Consider the following 17,407-nt stretch of genomic DNA (forward strand, 5'->3'; position numbering starts at 1 on the left):
TTAAATCAACTTTTTTTTTTAACTCTTTTTCTATTTGAACTATTCATTTTTTAAAAACTTTCTACTTTTATTTCTTCAGTATTTATTCATTTTTTTTATATTGAGAAGAAAGAGAATGATAGATGATTTTTTTTTTTTTTTAACATTTGGTGTGTGTTTGCCTGTTTGGTTTTTTTTTTGGAAAGTTTCTAATAAATCCTAGAGTCGATGCGTGAAAACAAAAAACTCTTTTAACTTTTTATGTTTTGAATTTTTACTCCATGTTTTGAGTCAATTGAAAAGATGTCATAAGTCATCCGTTACATTTTCTTCAAAATGTTCAATCTCAAAACTCACTGATTTGTCACGTCAGCTTTTTTTCCAACTCACTTTAACATATTAATTTTTATTAATTTAATTTTACAATTAAATCTATAAAAAAAAATTAATTAATTAATTAAAGGGTGGCCAGCGGTGGGGTTGCCACCCCCAGCCCCAAACCCACGATGGGGTGGCCACCCCAGCCAGCCCTTCAATTTTTTTATTTTTATTTTTATTTTTATTTTTATTTTTTTTAATGTTTTAGATTTAATTTTAAATTTAAATTAATAAAAATTTAATATTTTAAAATGATATGAAAAAAAAAGCAAACGTGTCAAAACAGTGAGTTTTGAGATTGATGACGAGCGTTAGACATTTTGAAGAAAATGTAACGGAATGACTTATGACATCTTTTCGATTGATTCGAGAAGTAAAAATAAAACTAAAAAGTAAAAAAAAAAGTTAATGCAGCTTTTTGTTTTCACGCGTTGACTCAAATATTTATTAGAAACTTTCCATTTTTTTAAAAAAAATTATTAAAGTAGCTAGTCGAATGTGAACGTTTTTTCCTCTAAATTTGCTTATGGACCTGCAGCCAAAATAACCTTTAATTACTCAAGTATAAATGCTCATGGTCAAAACAAAATTTGGCTATTTCTTAGCCAAGTGACAAATTAAGGATAGAGTTATCCTCTAAACTAAGTTGGAGAAACTTTCTCAAATTCAATCTATAAAAATGATATGTGTAATTTAAACATATAAGAGATGCACATGTTTTTTTAATAGCATTGACAAAGTCGAAATAAATAATAGAGAAAAATCCATATATTCTCCTTAAACTACCATCCAATAGACAATGTCCATCTAAACTTTTAATTGCGACAATGTCCCCCAAACTACCAAAAATTGTCAATGTTCTCTCCAATGACGAAACTACCCTTAGTAAAATAAAAATAAAAATAAATACTATAACTTCTAGAAAAAAACCTAATACTAAAAAAAATATATATAAATCCAAAGGGTGGCAAATTTAAGATTAAAAAATGAAAATTTTTGTTTTTTTGTTTTATAACTTTTTAAAATAAAAATTAATGTTTTAAAAAAATTCATGATTTTCGTTTAAGAAAATAAAAATTTTAAAACAATTTTTTTTTTTTTTTAAAAAAAAAAATGTTTCTTTTAAATAAAAATTTCCGTTTAAAAAAAATCGTTTTTAAAAAAATTCTTTTTTTTTTTTAAAAAAAAAACATTATTTTAAAATTAAAATTTTCATTTTTAATTTAAAAATTTATTTTTTATTTATTTTTAATTTATAAGGGTATTTTGTCTTATTGAGAAATATATATGGGCATTTTTATTTTTTTGCTAGCATTAGTGGGGACATTGACAATGTTTTGGTAGTTTGGGGAGGACATCGTCACAATTAAAAGTTTGGGGGGACATTGTCAATTAGGTGGTAGTTTGAGGGGATATATAGATTTTACCCTAAACAATATTAAAAACTCATGTGCATCTCATATGTGATTAAAAAAATGACAAAGTGAATTTCCTTCAACCTAGTCTATAAAATTGACATTTGTCATTTTTTTTAAGGGAAATTATATGTAAACTCCTTAGATCAACGCACTTTTATTAAAAACTCTCTGGATATTTTTTTTCGAAAATTTAGTCATTGGGTCACTCGAAACTACTAGAAAACTCCATATCGTCAATTTTTGTTAACTTCTGTTAGTCCACTCAAAACTCCCTGTTTTATCTGATTAAAATATTAATTTTTTATTAATTTAATTTAAAAAATTAAATCTAAAAAATAAAAAAATAAAAAATTGAAGGGTGGCCAGGGGTGGCACCCCAACCCCTATGGGGTGGCCGTAAGCGACCCTAGGGGTGGTTTGCCCACCCCTAGGGTGGCTTGCGGCTACCCCCAGGTGGTTTGGGGTGGCCTGCTACACCCATGGGGTGCTTCAAGCCACCCCTCCATTTTTTTTTTTATATTTTTTTTAAAGATTTAATTTTTTAAATTAAATTAATATTTTAATGAGGTAAAACGGAGAGTTTTGAGTAATACTAATGACTGTTAAAATTTTTTGACGGTAGGGAGTTTATTATAGTTTCGATTGACTCAGGGAATCAATTTCCGAAAAAAAAAATACCTAAGGAGTTTTTAATAAAAGCGCGTTGACCTAAGGAGTTTATATAATTTTCCTTTTTTTAATAACATATGAGATGCCCATGAGTTTTTAATAAAATTTATTCAGACTTTGTCCTTACTATTAAAAAAACATGTGCATCTCACATGTTCATAGGACATATGTCACATTTATAGATTAGGTTGAAAGAAATTATTCTAACACAGTTTGAAGAAAACTTTGTCCTTAAAAAAATAGACATATAATTTTTATAAACTGGGTTAAAGGAAGTTTTTCAACTCAATTTAGAGGAAAACTTTGTCCACAAATTAACCACTTGCTTCCAGGTTTTGAGCAAATCACTACTATTAAGAAATGAAGACCAAAACTTTTTTTTTCCCTTTCAATCGGTATAAAATATTTGGAGTGTTTTTTTTTATTATTATTATTTTGGAAAATTATATTTAGCTCGTATGTTTTTATCTTATTTGAATTTAGTTCTTGGGTTTCGAATTTCAAAATGTGGTTCTTAAGTTTTACCCCGATTTTAAATAAGCTTCTCTATCACTTTTTCTGTCAAAATGAATAGTTTGTTATATGTCACACATTAGCATTCATATCAGCATATGATATTAAATTATTAATGTTGTATCATTAAACGCTAAGTCATCTATAGAAAACAAAAAACAAAAAACAAATTAATAAAAGTCTTCTTTGTCATTCTAATCTTTTAAATTTGTAGCCTTAGATGGAAAATCATTCATTTTGACGTTGAGATAGACACCGACATGTCAAATGAGATACATGTAGCATGTAAAAAACCATTAAAGTAATAAAGAAACCAATTTAAAACTTGACCAAAACTTAATGACCTTATTTTTTAAATTGAAGATTCAATAGTTAAATTTAAATCAGATAAAAATTTAGGGACTATATATATATATATATATATATATATATATATTAAAGTAAATACTTGGAGATCAGGAGTTGGAGGGAGAGTACACTGGGCCCAATAATAAGGAACTCTTTTCTCCCTTTTTGGTGAACAGATATACACTAATCACCAGAAATAAGCTTAGTTGGGGTGCAGGGAAACAGGCGCTGTGGGGCTGGGCCTACCGGATCATAACTTCCCAGCACTGCTGCTTACTCCATGTGGCCTAATCAAAGCCAAGGTTTTTGTTTTTCCTGCCTGACAATGCTTTCCCTGTACAAATCAGCTAACCTAGACACCTCCTTTTTTATTTTTTTATTTTTTATTTTTTAAATTTCTTTATTTATCATCATAAATTTAGACTTTTAAAGATCAACTGCCTAGCGAATTGCTATTGATTTAGATAAGTAATGTGAAAGTGTTTTGATCTTAGTTTCTCTTCAGAGTTAAGTTTAATTTTATTCTTGTGTATATAAGTTATTGGATATTGTCACACTATTTTCTTACAAGTCGATTTTAAAGGATAAATAGTCACCACCAAAGGTAGACCTACGGCCAGACTATTTGTCCCCCCAAAAGTTTTTTAAGCCCTTGTTATTAAGGGCTTTCAATGAGAAATAATGAGAAAAGTCCCCCTAAATTTAAGTGTTTGTCCCCTTAAAATGTTTGCTCCTCTTTTTGTGTGTTAATTTGTTCTCTCATCCTCTCTCTCTCTCTCTCTCTCTCTCTCTCTGGCACTTGCAGCCTTTCATGCCTATGTAACCAGTAAACTTGCAGGCCTACATTACAAATTTAATAAGTTACTTCATGCAAATCCAGTGGGACAACTTTGGGTTCATAAACATGAATTTAACATTTACATTTACCTTTACCTTTAGCTTTGGGGACAACTTTGATTATTTTGTAGTCATTTGGGTTCATAATATTTGTTTCAGCATCGCAAGTTAAATGGATTTATCATTTATGATTACAAACACACATAAATAGTTAATATATATTTATGTGCTTACGTAAGTTTGTCCTCCCATACTATAAATTTTGGGTTCGCCCCTAGTCACCAAATTTGTTAAATATATTGAAGAAAGAGAGAAGACGAGAGAGCGGAAGCAAAAAGACGTAATAAACTACATCTTGTATATTGAATTATATAGAACAATATTACAAACAATAGTTTCTATAAATAGAGAACATAAGAGAGCGGTGAACAAAAAACCATAAAAGAGTAATAAATCGAATAAGGAAACATAATAAAATAGAATATGTCGAATATGAAATCGAACACCACTCGTCGGAGTATAAAATTAATGTACAGAGTAACCTGAGGCCTATTGTGGGTAGGTTTTGCATGCTTGCACACCAAGTATCTTTCACCATTTTCAAACGACTTTGATATCATTTTTGCATTGCTTTCTTACTGATGGGATTATAAGTCCACTTTTCACCACCGACAAATAATTAAGATGAGAAAATAGGCAGGTATGTTATAATTCAGAAAAGTAATCACCTTGATCTAGATCCTTTTGATGGGGCCCCTTTATCTTTTTTAGCTAAGAACTAGGTAGGGGACAAGAATTGTATAGTAATACCTCTCTTAAAGGTACAATAATAATAATAATAATAATAATAATAATAATAATAATAGGTATAATAATTAATAATAATAATAATAATAATAATTTATTATATAATAATAAATTATTATTATTATTATTATTATTATTATTTTCTAGTTAAAAAGGTAAAAGAGGGCAACCAACTATTTTACATTAGCGTAATCATGGTAGTGGGTAAGTGTAACACTTATCCGTTGAAAATTGCTCAGAAATGGCCTAGACGGTGAAGAACTATATGCGCTTCCTAAAACCAATTGAATCACAACCTGATTCAAACTGACCAGAATATCAATGGAACTCAAGATGATTAATATTAATCAAAATATCAAACTTGCTTTCTAGTGCGTATCTAACCACATACAAATTTTCTTGAGACTATTTAATCACCGCCAAGGGATGAAACTAGAACATTTTGTTTGGGGGCAAAAGTTAATTTTAAAGGTATATTTTTTTAAAAAAATAAAATAAAATTGGGGACCACCCTATGGCTTGGGGAACAGGATTCTCTCAATTTCAAATCAACTGGATAATATTCAGTTAGTTATAGTGGAAGAGATATTTTTGTTTTTTTTCACTTTTTTAGGGGAAAATAATACTCTTAAACTATAACTAACTGAATATTCGATTCATTTGAAATGGAGAGGATCCTAATTCATGATAGCCCCCAAGCCAAAGGGTGGTTCTGCCTTTGTCACCGTCACCAATGAAAAAGGTGCCATTGTTCTTATGCAGAAAAGTGTGAAATTCAAATAAATTGAAAATGATCTAATTCCATGTTAAAGTAGCTGTCCAATATATATATATATATATATATATATATATATATATATAAACTGCTTAAAAACCAATTGTAAGTTCATCAGGCTTTTTAAATTTATTTTATATTTTAGTTAAAAAATTATATTTTTTAAAGCATCTATAATATATTCAGCTTCCTATACTAAGGATCTGCTTTCACTATTTTTCATTTAAATGTTATTTTTAAGGATTTCTATCCAACATTTCATATTTTTTAAAATTATTTGTACTCCTCACCATTATTAATCTATAAGCCATTCGTATATCTTTGGTAACATAATTAAAAGAAACAGAAAAAAGATATATATATATATATATATATATATAAAGGAGGGAGAAGAGTGAATAGTGCGGTAATTTTGTGGGTTTGAGTAGAGCATACAAGGCAAAGAAAGATAATAAGAAATTAACACAAAAAAAAGGGAGGAGAGAGAAAGTTCGATTTTTTTTTTATTATTTTAATAATTTGGGGATTGAATAATGCTTTTTACTAGTGCATAGCATTGTTTATATTCCCCAAAATTTTCCACATAATAGGGAGCTGAATAGAGAATAAAAAAACAAGCATTTTACCACTTTGGTTCTTTGAAGCAAAGATTTTTTTACTATAAGTAGCCGGATAAGAATGCTCTTAGTTTTTAAACTTTAGATTAATATTTTAATACTCTTTTCTACTTGTGGGTTCATATAACGTGTGAATTATTTTAATTGAAAATAAAAAATAAGTAATAAAGAGAATGCGATAAATTTAATTATTTAATTAATATTGTTAACAATCTCCTGATGTACGTAGAATCAAGCAACATGTAAAAATATTTTAATTGAAAATTGGGGTAACCTATGGGAGTAACTAGTAAGGGTCAAAATTAAGAGTTTTATTTTAATTTTACATTAAATGATCATTTATTTAAAAAACTTAAACTAATATTATTTTAATAATTGAATTTGCTAATTCTATCTCTTAAAAACAAAACAAATTTTCCACTTCTATTGTTAAATTTTAGTAACATCGAACTGTCATTGTCATCTCTACTTAAAAAAGGAAAAGAAAAAGAAAAAGAAAAAGAAACAAAAAAGGATAGTGGCATCTCTTTTTATGCTTTTACCTAATAAAATATGAAACTTATATATCATCCGATTAACCTTTTCAAATCCGATTACTTGCACCAGCTTTTTAACTATTTTTTTTTTTTAAATTTAGGAAATAAAATTACTTTTTAATTTTTAATAAAAAAAATACTTCTTTGAATGAATTAAATACTATTTTTTTTTTTTTATCATTACAACCAATAAGAGATAAGAGAGAATTGTTGGGACATGTGAATGAGAGATGAGAGATAATTAGTTTTTTATAATTTAATAATGCATTTGGCATTTTTTATAATTAGTTTTTTCCTAATGCATTGGAAAACACTGTAAATGCCCTTTGATGTTAGTTATATTTAGGACTTCTGATATTGATGTTTTTTAATGATTTTTTTCTAAACATAAGGAAGGGAATGAATTTTAGAAACTCTGTTGTTAGTGCTCTTAGGCATGCAATATACAAAGTTCTTAATAAAAGAACAAGTAAATGACAAATTCTTAGAATTTTGGGAAAACTTCGTTTACCTCCAAATCATAGGTGTTTTGTTGCGCGATCATAACTTCAAAATTTAAAAAGTTGTAATGTTTAACTTCAATTTTTTTGGTCAAAATGTTCAAAATGGTCCAATTTTTGAGAGAAAAAAGGGGTGAAAATTATGGAGCTCACACTATGAGTAACGGTAAATGACATCTCCATGTCTTTTTTATATTTTTTTAAAATTGATGTAACTTTTAAAATCAACATTTAATTTGTGATAAATCACTATTAAAATGACACAATGAGAACATACGTCTTTCTTTTAGCATTACCTGTCACACTATAATTTTATTTTATTAAAAAAATGGAAGCTTTTTATATATTTTAATAATAATAATAAATAAAAAGACTAGAACATGACACATCCACATTAATTTTTTTTTTTCCTATTCAAAAAATGTTGGAAGGAGAGACTAATTGTAGTTATTCTACCCGGATGTGACTATAGTAGCACAAACTCGTGGAGGGCCGCTCAGGAGGGACCTAAACGACAGAAATCGCAAGCGCACCTCTAGTTGAGCCATAGCTTAACCGACCGCCCCCACCAAGACATCGATGAGACCCAAAAAAAAATAATACAAACATACATGAAGATTCCTATTTTTGAGTGTTGAACCTGTGCCCTTACATTATCCAAATGCAGTAAAAATGCTGCTGAGACCACCGAATCATCCCGGTAATAAGCAAAGTTTTAAACTTAATTGCAAAACGCCTATGCTTAGGTGGAAAGCAAAGTTTTCCCCAAAGCTTTTTATAAAAATTTGAGCCAAGTTATAGCAAAGTACTCAAGTTGACCCAACCTTTGTCACTCTTGAGGATTATGTTAACATATTTTTTGGGGGGCCAAGGCCAAGGCCTGCATGACTAGGAAGCATTCAAAACAATCATTTTGGTGATTAAAAAGTGGGACTTGACAACAAGTTTAGACACGACAATTAAGAAATTTTTGAAAAGGTTGAAAAGTTAAAAACTTATTCTAATCTTGGTTGATAATGCAAGCTGCCGCACACCAAAAGCGGCGCCAATGCCCCGTGGCCTCTCCTGGCGGACGCATAGGGTGGCGCTTTGTGGCTTTGGCGGCGCGCGCCCCGAAAAAGGCAAAAAGCGTTCCGCGCGCGCACCACATAGCGGCTTGTGCGCCCAGCCCCACGAGATCACGCCCAAATTTATTAGCCTATATATATATATATATATATATATATACACACGTCACAGCCAAGTTGCTTGCCCCAGTAGCCCGAATCTCTATGGCTTTGGCCATAAAGAAAGACGGGGAGAGAAAGTGAGAGAGTGTCGCTTACTCATTCTAACTGGCGCATTCACAGTGAATCTTGTAATTTATTTATTGCTATTATATTTGAAAAAAAGGGGAAAGAAATTGAATACTATTTGAAGTATTTTGATCCCAAAGACCCTCACAAATCGCCTGAAAACATGCCCTCATAATGATTCGTCCATTAACGGTCACCTTCAGACCTCTCTCTCTCTCTCTCTCGCTCTCTTTCTCTCTCGTATTGTAACTGTTGAGAGACAGCTCATGACGAAATCAAGCCTCGTTTTCTCAATGTAAGAACTAGAGCCAAAAGGTTTTGTTACTGTTTTTTGTTTGAATTAATTGTTTGTATAATTCACTAAGTTTCGGTGTTAATTTTCTCATTTTTTTAAATTTTTTTTTCAGGTTATGATACGAATTCACGAGCTGAAAAAACTCTCTGAGACATTGATTCAAACACCTTTGAGACTAGTCGCTCGGACCCAGAACTAGATCGTTCAAGTTGAACAAACCCTTCTGATCTGAAGCTTGAGTGGGAGTTCCGAGGATGCTCACATGTATAGCGTGCTCGAAGCAGCTCAACGGCAATGGATCTCTACCGCAGCAGGACGAAGACGAAGCTGTTGGGACCCCGAGGACCAAGCAAGCCGTTAAAACTCTCACTGCTCAGGTACCATTGGAAATACTAGTTCCTGTTTGGATTTCGAGAAAATGTGTTAAAATTATGGGAACCCGAGTTCTGAATTGTTTTTTTCTTGTGTAGAAGCTAATAAGGCAAAATAATTTACTGTTCTAATCCAATTTATACTGTTTGGCTTATGTGTGTTTGTCAGTATTTGGTAAAATGAGAAAAGAACAAGAAGACCCAGAGTGGATTTTCTTTCGTTTTACTTCAATTTCTCGGCAAACAAACAGAGGATAACAGACCCAGAATTTGTTTTCTTTCATTATCCTTAGATTTCTCAGTACCCGAGAAGTGCGTACGGTTTCTGTTCCATTCTTAGTTTCTGGGAAGTAGCAGTGGAAAATGAATAGAATTACGCTAAAGCTGCTACAGCTGTATAATTTGGCTTAGTTTTTAAAGCTTTGGAAACCGTAAAATAGGAAAATCAAAACCCATATATATTTTTCTCTTATTTCTTCTCTTTTCCTTCATTTATGAGAAAAAAGAGGAGGGCTTGGTGTCAAAGGATGTTGAAGGATTAGTTCTGTTTTCAGATCAAGGACATAGCACTGAAGGCTTCAGGAGCTTACAAGAATTGCAAGCCCTGTTCAGGATCATCGAGTGATAACAAGAACCGGAACTATGCTGACTCTGATGCTGGCTCAGTCTCAGCGAGGTTCCACTGTGCATATCGCAGAACAGGGAGCTCAAACTCCACGCCGAGGATGTGGGGGAAAGAAATGGAGGCAAGGCTCAAAGGGCTTTCAAGTGGAGAAGGTACACCTGCTTCAGTTAGTGGGCGTACTGAGTCGATTGTGTTCATGGAGGAAGATGAACCAAAGGAATGGGTGGCACAAGTGGAGCCGGGTGTGCTCATCACTTTTGTTTCATTGCCTCAGGGAGGGAATGATCTTAAGAGGATTCGATTCAGGTACTTTCAGTAGTTTTGATATGATATTCAAGATTCTGATTTATTGAGTATGATCCAATACTTGTGGTGTGACAGTGGTAATTATGGTTGAACCTTTGTGACATTGTCCTTAGCGGTTGGATTTTAGCATTTTGATGGAACTTTTGCTTTGACACATTACTTTGTCACATTTGTTTGTATTATAACTCACGTGGTAGGACTTACAACTTTGTTTCATTTTCATTGAATTATGTCATGTCATATAGGGGTAAAATAATGTTCATTATTTCCTATCCCTACAATAAAACCAAATACATAAACATGTCTGACCAAGAGATTATTTGATTAAAATTAGTGGTTGAAACTAGGATTTTTAACTAGGGATATATCATTGCTTAAAGTATTAATCTTTGTTTAGGCATGGTGTAATTAGATAGGATGCTGCTCAAGGCTGTAATCTATGGAGCCTTTCTGAACACAGTTAAATGAAGATGCATAGGATAAAGAGCAAAGAAATGTCTATTGCACATTTGGGTGCTGATAGCTAAAATTCTTTATCATATGCAATTGCAAGCAAACATTTCATAATCTGATGAAAGTGACCATCCACAGCATTGGTTAACATCTCATAAGAGATTTGTTGCATTCTACATGTAAGCCAACTTTGCCTGTCAACTAGCATTGCTCTTCTATGGACCAAATATTGTGTGAACTGTGCTGTGCTATCTTATCCGCTCGGCCATTCTTTCTGAATAAATGGGGGAAACTCAGAATAAGCTTAAATTTTACTTTCTCTCCAAAATTATGGGATTTTTAGGTGACATTGTAAGGGTTTATATGATGATAGCTAGTGATTGACAAATAGAAAAATTTCACCTTTTTTTTTCTTCTCAAAAAATTCATAATAGTAGAAATTGGGATGATGGGACACCAGATACAGACCAGTGATTACACGTGTTTGGACCTTGATATCAGAGGACAACCAGCCTTGAGAGCTAGAGATTTTACTTTTGACACTTTTGGTTATGTCAGATTTTATTCTTATGTTATTTATTTTTCAGTGTTATGTTATTTTATTTTTAAGACTTTGGGTTATGTTAATTTAGTTGGTCTTTATGTTGTTTTAGTGGGCTGTAAGTCCAAGTATCACTAGGTTTAGGGTTAGGAATTAATCCCTAGGCTATTTAAGCATAAATTTTTACTGTGATAATTAGCTTTGAATGAACAAACAGTTGATTGACTATTTTGTCGTCTTCCTCCTAATTTCCTCTCTCTCCGGTTGCTTCTTCTTCTTATCTTACTTTTCTTCTTTGCTTCTTTTCTCTTCCTGCGGTTTATCTTCTCAATTTCTTGTTCTGCTTCATGGGGTTTTGGGTTTGGGGGGAGGGGGGTCATAGGAATGGATTACATGTATAATGGCATGGATAATCGCTTTTGTTATCACGGACAACACTAGGGTGGGCTAGGGTGGGGTAGGGGGGCCACCCCCCTTCCCAAGAAAAAAATATTTTGACAAAATAAATAAATGTGGCTAGATGAAATAAGGCGGGCATACAAAAATAATGAAACCATTTTTTTATTTTTGTATCAACAATGATACAAAGATTTATTTTTGTATGGCTAGAAATGCTTACAAGTTATTCAAAATTGATAACCTATGCAGTCTCGTAGAGAAATTTTATCCTCGTGATTTTACTGAACAAGAAAAAATTCAATTGCAACACTATGAGCCTGATGTGCCTCGTCATCCAGATTTACAAAACTTGTCCACAATTTATGATTTATGTGAAGCATTGATGAAAACTGGAAAGTGGAAACTATTATCTGGTTCATAGATTGATTCATCTAGTCTTGACTCTTTTGGTTTTGACGGTAATTACTGAGCGAGCTTTGCAACTATGAAGATTTTCAAGATAAGACTTTGAAATAAAATAGAAGATGACTTTCTTGGAGATTATTTGGATGTCTAATTTGAGAAGAAAATTGCTGATAGGTTTAGCACATTTAGGAGTGTCGAGTTCAATTAGTGTAATTAATGTTGTCTTCTTTTTCTTTTTTTAATTGTTAGAAAATACATTTTTTTTATATTATATATTAAAATTAACACCAGCCCCCTAGATAAACATCCTAGTTTTGTCCCTGGGGCAAATTAATTCGTCCCTGTTTGTTATAGTTAGAAATGGGGCAAGTTACTTTGTTCCGTAACTGTTGAACCTTGGATAGTTAGACTAGATTGGGAAGAAATTTGAATTACACTGGCATGGTTTCCTTTTAGTGTTTTCTTGATGGACAACTGACCTTGTCTTTGTCCTTCACGAGAATTGTTTACTCATTTGTCTGCTGGGGAAATATAGAGCTCAATTAGGTTACAGATTCAGAACTTGAAGCAACAAAGGGGCTCTTGATTTAAAGCAGTCAAGGGCAGTAAGCCTATAATGGGTTTTGGCTTTATGGTTTTTGGTTGATAAATATAATGAATGGCGGCATGATCCACTTGGGCATAGGTTATTAGATTTTCATTTCATAGAGTGAAGGTTTTAATAATTTTACCTCCCCTCTATTGTGCTTTGCTAGTTTAGCTCTAGTGGGTAAATGGTGGTTAGGCCTCTGCCTTGTGGAATACATACTATGAATCATCATGATACTGTAACAAGTCTGGGCTGAACTTGCACAAATTGCATTCTTCTTGCTAAATATTATTTGAAAGCATTAACATATTGTCTGTTACCCAGTTTTATATGAATCCCTTGTACGCTGAACCCAGAACCAACCAACTTAAAGAATGGTAGTATCAATACTATTTTATTAGGACAGTGTTTATCATAGTATAACAGAAAGGAAAAAGGAAATTTGGAAAGGAAAAAGGAAATTTGGTATCGATCTATTGTTTTCTTCAATTACTTGGCTCAAGTGATCATAATCCCTTCTTTATATCTTGTAAGTTCTGCCTTCAAACAAATCAAGCCTGTTATCCTTATTTTCACAGCCCTGTCCAGCAATTTTTGCCTTTATTGAAGGCATGCCATTATTTTCTGTCTCATCTTAAGACCGTACACACTAGATTTTGATTGGTTTTATTGAATTTTTTTGGATCAATATAGTTACTTTATTTGTTTGCTAGGAATCTAGGATAACTATAACCAAACTATTGTTTAGTACATGCATCTTAGTCGAGTACACCACTGATTGTATAAGATAATGCAAGATTATAATATTTTTAAATAAGGGCGCCCAACCTGTGTACTGGTCTTGTGCAGGTTTAACTGTACCACCCATGCCCAAACCCTCAAATTGTGAGTTGACCATATTTGTTTAAGAGAGCTTACTCTATATATATATATATATATATATATTTTTTTTTTTATTTCTTAAGAAAGCTGAGGAGGGTGGGCCAGAAATTGGCAAATGTAATTTATCCATGTTTGTTCAGTTGGGAAATAGCTTGTGGTTGGATCATCTATTCATGGTATGGTTAATGGTGTTCTCACTCTTACCTCATGATTATCTTGTTAGTAGGCTTTGGCAATAATTTTGAGCTAGCTTTCCTTGAACCATGGCCAAATCAATTGAACTAGCAACTGTGTACTTGTTTCCCTGTTGTTGTTAATCATTTCAAAGAGCTTGAAGTTTTAATATGTTGAAAATCTGCTCATTTCATTTTCAAGCATTCTTCTAAGGGCGATTTCTATTAATGCTGATTAGCATTTTGTTAATTTGATCAGCCGTGAAATGTTTAATAAATGGCAAGCTCAAAGGTGGTGGGCAGAGAACTATGAGAAGGTCATGGAATTGTACAATGTTCAGAGGTTCAATCAACAGGCAGTCCCACTTCCAACCCCACCTAGATCTGAAGATGAGGTAAATTCTCAACCAATGTAGCATGCAATAATTATGGAATCGGAAATTTAAGGAAAATAATGGTAAATTGTTTTTTCCACTTTTTATGCTACTGTTGTGCGAATGGTTGACACAGACTACAATTGTGGCATGTATAAAGACATTTCCATACCAACTTGGACTTGTGTTGACCATGTTTGGAATTAATTGATTTTATTATCCTTAGTATTTTAAAATCAACCTATTTAAATTCTGTGTTGAGGTTATTATTAGCCTCTCTAAACATTTTAGGATTTCATGCAGTTATGTTGTTCAACGTCACACCATCAACTGTGGTGATGACTTCATTCCAACATGGATTGCAGCCTCCACCTTACTTAAAATATCAGAGAGAATAATTTTATATCCTTACTTCTTTTTCTTTGGGTTGAACCTTTCCAATTCAGTGAAAAGAGCCAGAATGATTTGTATTTCTTGGTGATTGAAACACTTTTCGTTCTCTTTCAGAGCTCTAGGATTGAATCTGCCAGGGACAGCCCTATGACTCCTCCCTTGAGTAAAGAGCGCTTACCCCGCCACTTCCAACGCCCAGTGGGAATGGGCTACTCTTCATCGGATTCACTCGACCACCACCCCATGCAATCCCGTCATTACTATGACACAGCTGGTCTATCTCCAACACCTAAACTTTCCAGCATCAGTGGAGCGAAAACAGAGACATCCTCTGTAGACGGTTCTGTTAGGACTAGTTCATCAAGGGAGGCAGATCGCTCTGGAGAGCTTTCTGTGAGCAATGCCAGTGATGTGGAATCCGAATGGGTTGAACAGGACGAACCAGGAGTCTACATCACAATCAGAGCTGTGCCAGGTGGTGCTCGGGAGCTTAGACGTGTCCGGTTCAGGTAAGTTAGTTTCTATATTGTAGAGAATAAAAAGAATTTTGAACTGCTTATCTTGTGCTTCCTAGCATATTTCCTTCATTGGTACCATGATTGTGGTGGGTGGTCTTGAAACCTGCTGGTAGCCTTTATTGTAGTTTATTGCAACTCAAGTGAAAGGTTTACTTTTATAGAAAAAGTATCTAGTTAAGAAGACCAACAGCTCTGTTCTGGCATTTCAGTCCACTTTAAATATATTCTTTTTATGCAGCCGAGAAAAGTTTGGAGAAATGCACGCGAGATTGTGGTGGGAAGAGAACCGGGCTAGGATACAAGAACAGTACTTGTGACATGGCAAGTCTTTGAGCCTCTTTTAACAAATAGAGTTTCTAGTCATCAGCAAATCTTTTCTATTGCAACTTTGTCCCAGATACCTCTTTTGGTTAGATGATGATATGTATTTGTTAATTGTGATTTTTTCTTTCTTTCTGTTCTTGGGTTATGAAGATGGTGGGAAATGTTTAATTACGACAATAAAATTTAACCTATAGTGATATACTCTGTGTCATCTACCTCTCCAACAATGTGTCATTTAATCAAGGTCCGAGGAAAAGTAGTATTTGGCTTGCTTGAGTTTGTTAGCGTCTGGTGAAATGGGAAACTATATAGAGATAAGAACACTACTCTGAATAATTGATTTCCTTTCGTTTCCCTTTGATTTCTCAGCAAACAAACACAGGGTAAGCAGACCCAGAATTATATATATGGTTTCCATTCTATTATCAATTGCAGGGAAGGAAAACAATGGAAAATATTAGGATAATGCTAATTAAAGCTGTTACAAGTTTTTGAAACACGACAATAGGAAAATCAAGGCCCAGTCAGTTGGGCTTAATTGGCCTAATGGCCTGGTGTTGACATTCTATTCTATTTTTATTATTATTTTTTTATTTTTTATTTTGAAACAAATGATTTCATTCCTCGAAATAAAAAAAATAGCCAAGAGCATAAAGCTCTAAGCAGCCAGAGCAGATTGTTCTAATATTACAGAATCATAAATACATTTGGGTATATCCTCCATCCATATTTGCTCAGAAGAACATGAGAGAGCAAATTTTGCTAAATGATGAGCCCCTGAGTTTGTTTCTCTTTTAACAAGAGAAATCATCTAGCTCCGATGCATACTTAGAACAGCTCGAGCATCATCCACAATCTATCTATAGGGACTAAAATTTTGTTCAAATTCACGAAAAGCTTGGACTACCTGATGAGAATCTCCCTCAAGAATAATATTTGGCAATCCCAAGTCCCTGCTAAAGTCCACAGCAACCAAGGATGCCATTGCTTCCTCAATAAATTGTTCTTGAAAAGCATCCAACCTTTTGCACTGTGCCGCAATAATACACTCCCTGTGATCACGAACAATTGCCCCACACCCCAAATTTTTTTCGGTGGGTGGGAGTCAACTGATACATCCCAATTCACCTTATATCTCCCAAATGGAGGATTCTTCCATCTAGCCAAAAAAATTGGTGCCTGTTCTGCTGCCTCACTTGCAGATGCATCCCATCCCATAACTGTTTGAAGAGAATGAAGAAAATTTCCCGCCTCTTGGACAATACTGTTAGGATGAACACAATCACCCCATGTACTACTTGATTACGCCGAGCCCAGATCTTCTTAGCAATAACAGCAAATAAATTAAGCTCCTCCCTACTACACCGTTCAATCACACTATCCAATACATCCAGCAACGAATGATTCTGAACAGGAATTTTTTGAAGTCTTATAGCACATACCCCCAAGACATCCATTGAAGAAGGACACTCCCAAATAATGTGGAAAACAGTTTCCATTTCCTGTTGGCAGAAAATATACTGACCCTCTTTAACTACCCCACGCCTCAATAAATTTTCCTTCGCCGGGAGAATATTAGCACACGCCCTCTACAAAAAGACCTTAACAGCATCATGGACTTGTAAATCCCAAATTGTTTTCCAAACTAGAGAACAACTTGATGAAGATGATCCCTCCCCACGCAAAGAATCAACCCTCTTCTTTTCCAAATAATATGCACTCCTCACCGTGAATATGCCATTTTTGATTGCTCTCTAGATCAATTTATCAGCTTGACAATATCTGCTAAGAGGAAGATTACAAATAAGTTCTGCTTCATTGGCCTTAAAAATATCACGTATAAGACTTGTATACCAACTCCCTGTGTCCTTATCCATAAGCTTTTGAACTTTTGCTCTCCTATCCAACCGAATACAAGGAGATTGAACTTCATATGACGAAGGCTTTGGCAATCATTTATCACCCCATACATGAGCAGTACCCCCATCCCCAATCCGCTATATCATCCCCTCTTTAAGAAGGTCCTTTGCTTCTAAGAGACTACACCAAGCAAAACAAGGACGACTTCCAATTTTTGACCCCAACAA

At 33.4% G+C, this 17,407-nt stretch overlaps 1 protein-coding gene across 1 annotated transcript; it reads left to right on the forward strand.

The window, feature by feature from the left end:
* Positions 1–8,630: 8,630 nt before the first annotated feature.
* LOC132186704 (protein Brevis radix-like 2) lies at positions 8,631–15,675 on the forward strand. Its single transcript, XM_059600721.1, has 6 exons — positions 8,631–8,967; positions 9,080–9,344; positions 9,893–10,269; positions 13,971–14,106; positions 14,593–14,987; positions 15,235–15,675. The coding sequence occupies exons 2-6, from the start codon at positions 9,222–9,224 to the stop codon at positions 15,311–15,313; spliced, it is 1,110 nt and encodes a 369-aa protein (XP_059456704.1). The 5' UTR covers positions 8,631–8,967; positions 9,080–9,221; the 3' UTR covers positions 15,314–15,675.
* The last annotated feature ends 1,732 nt before the right edge of the window (positions 15,676–17,407 follow it).

Source organism: Corylus avellana, chromosome ca7, assembly GCF_901000735.1.
Source record: "Corylus avellana chromosome ca7, CavTom2PMs-1.0".
NCBI lineage: Eukaryota > Viridiplantae > Streptophyta > Magnoliopsida > Fagales > Betulaceae > Corylus > Corylus avellana.